General features: G+C 34.1%; 2 protein-coding genes across 2 annotated transcripts; both read right to left on the reverse strand.

Annotated features, from left to right (window-relative positions):
* Window positions 1–571: 571 nt before the first annotated feature.
* LOC132043770 (uncharacterized) lies at window positions 572–2,092 on the reverse strand. Its single transcript, XM_059434243.1, has one exon. It carries the CDS (start codon window positions 1,700–1,702, stop codon window positions 761–763), a length of 942 nt encoding a protein of 313 aa, XP_059290226.1. The 5' UTR covers window positions 1,703–2,092; the 3' UTR covers window positions 572–760.
* Window positions 2,093–3,629: 1,537 nt separating this feature from the next.
* LOC132043777 (expansin-A18-like) lies at window positions 3,630–5,987 on the reverse strand. The gene is made up of 3 exons (XM_059434249.1): window positions 5,765–5,987; window positions 4,892–5,201; window positions 3,630–4,333 (listed from the first exon to the last, which is right to left on the reverse strand). Exons 1-3 carry the CDS (start codon window positions 5,946–5,948, stop codon window positions 4,021–4,023), a joined length of 807 nt encoding a protein of 268 aa, XP_059290232.1. The 5' UTR covers window positions 5,949–5,987; the 3' UTR covers window positions 3,630–4,020.
* Window positions 5,988–6,710: the final 723 nt, after the last annotated feature.

Below are 6,710 nucleotides of genomic sequence, written 5' to 3' on the forward strand. Positions count from 1 at the left end.
CACCTTTAAGCTTTTATTATTTCTACTACTACTGCTTTTTTCTTTTCTCATTATTATACGGGACATCATTTTGTCAATTCCACGGTCTTAAAAGTCAAAACCCCACATCGAAGAAGTGTCTTTCCATTGTGCATTTTGTGTGAATTTAACTTTTATGTCCAGACACTGATAAATACTTTACACGATCTACAAATAGGTAACTGTCTATAATAAATCTAATTTGTTGATCTCGAAGATAAAAGTAAGTAATCCATTTGTAATAAGTAAACGGCACTAACATACTAAGTGTAATTCCACAAGTGCTGTCTGAGACGCTAATAATGCAAAAAGAAATTCACATCTCTAGTGTAGACAAATTAGTATCAAAATTTTATAAAAGATGCCAGTAACAAGAAGATTGAAGAGACACATAAATAAAGTAATAAACTCCTCTATTATTCTCTTACCACGATTAAAAAACTAAATATTCTAGTAAATCAAATAAACTCCTACAAAGAAAAAACTAATATTAAAAAAATCGTAGCAATAACAAATGCAACATCAACAATTTGAACAAAGGGTAACGGATAGATAAAAAGAAAAGAAAAAGGAAAGAAGTTCATTTAGCAGAACAGATAGTACAAATTAATTGTCAGCATTTAATCTATGTTTCCTGGCCTAAACATTTAAATTCTATCAATACAGAAAACTTCAAAAGATTTTCAGATTACAAAAAGAATGATCCACAGAGAAACAAGAAATTAACTTCTAAAAATATTTTTTAAGTATTATGAGGACTATACTCATGTTCAATAGTTGGAACAGTCCTAGTACCACCTGCAGTTGGAGCTCTAACATGTCCAACCATTGAAACTTGTAATGCTTCTTCCTCATATGCTCTTCTTACCAATTCCTCCATTCTTGCTTTCTTCTTCACCTTTGCAAATATCGCGATCAGTAGCAAACCTAAAAGAAACGCGCCCAATGCAGCTCCAATCGAGCAACCTATGGCTAATTTCCAGTTACTTTCCCTTTTATTTTTCGAAGGTATTAGAGGCGACTCAATGACTAAACCGAAATGTCCTTGCTTTTTAGTAGCACAAACATTTCGCGACATTTGTTTTGTTAGTGTCACCTTTCCATCGTGCTCAAAGCTAGCACATAATGGTATAATTCCTGGTGTGATACTAGTAGCATTTACTAGCCTTGTTGTGTTGGTAAAATCAATTGTAATTGGAATTTTATTGGATTGGAATCCGAGTTCAAATGGGGTTGAAGAAGTTACCATATCATCACCAGCATTGTAAGCTAACAGGCCTAAAACAGGTGAAATAAGTTGATAACCTGATAATTCATAGTTGTCATAGTAAATATTAGACCAATTGGATCCAAGATTTTGTCTAACAATTAGTACTCTTTCAGCACAATGTTGGATACTTACCCCAATTGGCAATTTGAATTCTTTGATTTTGGCACCATATCTTGCTAGACTACCACACCGATACCTAACTGAATCGACTCTGATCCCCGTGAGGTTAGATGGTAAATGTATGGGATACAGTTTCGCTGTTTTGAACTTCTTGGTGTTGTAAAATCGGAATGTGTTGTCTCTGAGGACTAGATCAAGAAGTCGGGCTGATTTTATGCCTTGTGCTTGACTTGAAAGAGTCGCGGTGAATGCCAGTGAAAATAATGTCAGAGTTAGATAAAGAAGTGAGCCCATCTGAAGAAGGAATTGCCTATTTGAGTGTAGGTTCTTGAAATCTTTCCAGCATTGATCATCAAAAGGCAAATAAAGAGGCTATTTCTGCAATTGACAAATGGATACTAATAGGCTGGAGATTATGGTTTTTCTTAGGGCCAGAGAGGAACTTGGAAAAAAGAGGAAGTACTATGTGAAGTTTCTGTCACGTAATATGTTTTTTTCAGGCAATATATTCGTTTTTCCCCTTTCCCACTCTTAGAGTAGAATAGGGGGCCATAATCTTGAAATAAAGTTTCTATTTTCAAAACGTATACTTTGTGGTGAAGACTTGACCAACTTTAGTGATCTTCTTACTTTCAAACTTTTGAGGAAAAATGAGCTGTTACTTTACCATCTCAATTTGAAAGGTATGCAACTTTTAAAATTTTCTTTCTTTGGGGTGGAAATAAATTATGTTGCTTGGAACTTGCAAAAATATCGTGGCACTCATGTTGGATTCTCACACAAATGCATTATTTGAGAATTTGAAACGAGCGCAACAACATATTTGGAAAATCCGAGCAATAGGGGCAAAGCTACAATATTAAGAGCCCGTTTGGATTGGCTTATAGGGTTTTTTAAAAAAATAAGTTGGGGTATCAACTTATTTTTTTTTTTATTTTTATAACTATGTTTTGTTTTAGATAAACTAAGTTAAATGGGTCAATTATTTTTTGAGCTTATTTTAAGCACAAAATGACTTTGGCCGACCAAACACTCAAAAAAAAAAACGAACTTATAAGCCAATCCAAACGGGCTCTAAGTGTTTTTTTAAGGATCCAACATGGGGGCGACGATATTTTTGAAGAATCTGAGCAACAAGGCCGAACTACAGTATTAGGTGCGGCTTTGGATGAGCTCAGTAACTTTTTCTTGATTAGACCCTCCATTCGTACTAGGATATCCATTAAATATGTATAAATATTAAATTGTGAATTTCATAACTAAAACGTGTTCAAAATCCAAAATTCAAATCTTGGATCCGCCTCCACCGTGCAATATAGAAAATAATATAAGAGGGACCAGAGGTTGAGGGAGTAGAGTCAGGTGACAAAGGCTGGAGGAATGATTTTGGGGGGGTGTGGATATGATGATGGCAATTCATGTCAAAAAGAAAGAGGCGTGCTTAACAATGAGATGAAAGGGCAACTAGCCAAAAGAAGGCTCTTGTAGTGTTACCTTATGGCCTTAAAATATTCTATTACCTTATGGCCTTAAAATATTCTATCTTTTAATTTCGTTTCATTACGATTTACATGTCACCCACTTCAATTAGTAGCCATTCAACAAATTGAATCCTTCTATTCTTCTAAATTTTTTCCTTTGCAAAATCTGTTAGAGACATAATTAAGTAAATAAAAAAAAATTTATTTCTAACAATTCAAGTTTTTAGATGAAATGGTCAATACATATTTTAGATTTGTGGTCAACACACAATGCAACACCGATCATTGTTTGACCTATTCCTGAATCAATCAAGAAGCTTTCTACTCAGTTATTTAGGTTCTGATACTTTTTCCCTAAATTTCGATTTGAAAAAGATATGGTGCAAGTTTAACTTTCGCGACTAGTTAATGTATATCGAGTTACAATAAAGTTTGTTTGTATGTAAATACTTGTGTTACAGATTATGATTAGATTCTCAAGTCAATTTTGATGATAGACGTTCAGTTTATAATGAAAGACAATTAGATGGGTAATTAGATGATTAAGCTTAGTTTTGTTTCACAATTATCATACATCTTGAGTATATTTAATAATTTTCTCTTGATAAGTTCTTATTGATCTCTTGAGAAAAGATTAAGCCCATGCTTATGATTAGAATAGAAAAAAACCTGCATTTTTGTTCCATTATTAGTTGGTACATCATTATTGCTTGAATTTACATGGTATGATTCTCCTTCATTAGCCATGAGAAAAATCTTTAACTAGTGTTTTTATCTTCACTAATTGGAATGTCACAGCTGGATGGATATGAACTTAAGCCTTACAAACTCGAAATAGATAGTGCAACAATTATCATATTATTGTTCTATTTCAGTAATACAAGAAATTGTACAATGCGGTGCAAGATCCAAAACTTAAAGACTCTTGTGAAAACACAGCAAGCCATTTGGAAGAAAAAGACGGAAGCACCACTCCTTCAAGGGTGCTTAGATAGTAAAAGGGGAAAAAAATGTGAAGGCAAAAAATAATGCGTTCGGTTGTGGCTCGGAACCTGAAAGCTTAGAAAAAAAATATCTAAAACTCACTGATCCAACTAATCCGCTTTAGTTAATGTTTAACAATTAACTAGACTAGCGGAAGTTGACTTTGGCTTGGTAATTCATGCCTACACGCCAATTAGAAGGTGCAACATTATAAGCTATAATTGTCTTACGAGATGTGTAGGAAGTGAGCTTGAAAGATAGAGTTTGGCCTGAAAGAGTTGCAAATGCTTGGTATGATGCTCCCCAATTGTGGCTCATGCTTATCCACCCTGTTTTGCTTCCCTTCACCCACATGCTCGCCACGTCGCCCGCTCCGCCGACGTTCATCACGTATACCAACAACCAATAGCCGTTTCCTTGGAATGCGAACCTGATCCCGCCTTTCTTAACGCAAGGTACCCTACAAGGATAAATAAGTACACCATATTAGTGGCAAGAAATGGTGCAAAATTAGCTTTAGAGGATCAAAGGGAAAATATTAAAGAATTGCTTAAAGTTACGTGACTCGAACCTCCAACCTCTTTGGTTGATGGTAGATTTACTGCCAGAGCAAGCTCAATCGTCCTCAACATTGATTTTTAAATCTTGATTGAAATTCTATGAAATGAAGGATTTTTTAAAATTGCATGACTCAAATACTTTCAATCTACTGTTGATGGTAGAGGTATTGGTACATTACTATCAACAAGTTCAATCATCTTAAAAATTGATTCTTTAATTAAATTCAACAAAATGAATAATTCATGCTCGTTAATTCAAGCTTCTACATACATCGTAAAACTATTAAAATTTGATTATAATTGATTGAATTTCGAGATAGTGCCACAACACATATAAAATGTTAGATTTAACTTATAATATACTGACAGTATAAACAATTTTTACACTATCATGTAATTTGATATGCTGCTTATTACTTTTTCAGGTGATCTGATGGCGTAAAACTTATGTTACATACCTGCGATATGCAACGGGGACAATGCCAGCCTTCCATTGAGCAATTTTCATGAAAGCAGGTTTAGACATGTCAAAATGTTGGCGTGGTGGGTTGCACCAGCCACCATGGTTCGAGTCTTGGGCCCAATTGGGTGGGCAGAGGTTTGTGGCTGTAACGGTGGTGAACCCTTTGTAGCAAAATTTTGATTTCACACACATTATTTGGAAGCATTGTCCACATGAATATCCATTGCCAAATAGCACTGTGCTCAATGCTGCTGTTGCTGTGCCATAACCTGAATTGAATAGGTTTCCATATCCACAAGCTCCACCTATAAAACCACAAAAACCACACATTTATTATTTGTTCTTTGGCCGATAAGTTTTTTACATGCGAGATCACCTAAAAGATTATTACAAAATAACCGTCTGTAACGAGTGAGACTAGTAACTTGAAAAATGAGGCAAGATATCTACTACAATAGGTTAAAATGCACTAATGCATAGATTCGTTACACTATAATACCTACTACAATAGGTTAAAATGCACTAATGCATGGATTCGTTACACTATAAGCATACCAATAAGGTAAATTTCAGGAGCATATAATCATCGAGTTCAATTGACCCCAGTATTTTTTGCGAGTATAGACATTTGTGGGAAAAATTACTAAATCTTGAAAAATATTTGGTTATTTTTCAAAGAAATAAGTAATTTGTTTTGTGTAACTCTGTTCATGCGCAAGCATAATCAGTCCCAAATTCAGATTAAAGAAAAAAGTTGTGGTACATTGATGACCCGTAAAAAAGTAGTCAAACTATGAAACAAGAATTTATATAGTCGATATCAACTAATGTTGAAATAAAGACATAGCAATTGACTATTGTAACACACCCATTGTTTCAGAAGCAGACTCGTCTCCGTAAAATGTGGCATAAGCAAGCTTCCAAGGCATGGCTTTAAACTTAGCCGGGCTAGGAGTGGAATAGTAGGCTGCAGCCATATTTGCTTGGTGCAAAAGTGCCATTGACCCAATGATCAAGAAAATCAAGCTCCATTTGCAGTTGACAAATTCCATAGTTTTTTGTTACTCTTTAGCTCTTTCCTTAAGGACTGAAATGTTACATATGAGACAATTTTGCTTATGAATTGAATTATAAACTTAGGCCTTTTATAGTTTGTGTCTTAAGGGATAAGAGAATATTATATTGCAACTTTCGTGCCCCCACGAACACGTTAGGCTCTTAAATCAACTGTTTTATATAAAAAAAAGTTAATAGCACTTTTGGTCCCTCAGTTTTAGATTCTTATTCATTTTAGTCCTTGTAATATTTGATTGAGTATATTTCACCTTCAATTAAATTGAACCATGCACTTTTGATTCCTTTGCTTGTAAATATTCACAATTTTATTATGATTATCAATTGTTTCACCACTTAGAGTAAAGTAAAAAAGTATTTTTAAGCACTTATCTTTAAAACAAAATAACAAGAATAAGCTAAAAGTCAAAAGCTAGAATTCCTAATTGATGGTTTATGCTTAAAAAGTCACTTAAAATAAGCCCATCCAAACGGGCTCTTAATTACCCATGTGCTATGTTCAGCGTTTTGTACTACTCCATATTTGCCACTTAATATAATTTTAAAATTATTCTAAATGTAATATAATTCCTACACAAAGGGTCCAAAAACAGACATTTCAAATAACTGAAGGTTAAATGTGCTTTGTCGAATATCACGAAAACTAAAATAAGAATTCATCAATAATAGAGGGGCTAAAAATGCTACTCCATCCGTCCCAATTTGTTTGACACTTTTCGATTTTCGAGAGTCAAATGAGT

The sequence above is a fragment of the Lycium ferocissimum genome, unplaced genomic scaffold (assembly GCF_029784015.1).
Source record: "Lycium ferocissimum isolate CSIRO_LF1 unplaced genomic scaffold, AGI_CSIRO_Lferr_CH_V1 ctg285, whole genome shotgun sequence".
NCBI lineage: Eukaryota > Viridiplantae > Streptophyta > Magnoliopsida > Solanales > Solanaceae > Lycium > Lycium ferocissimum.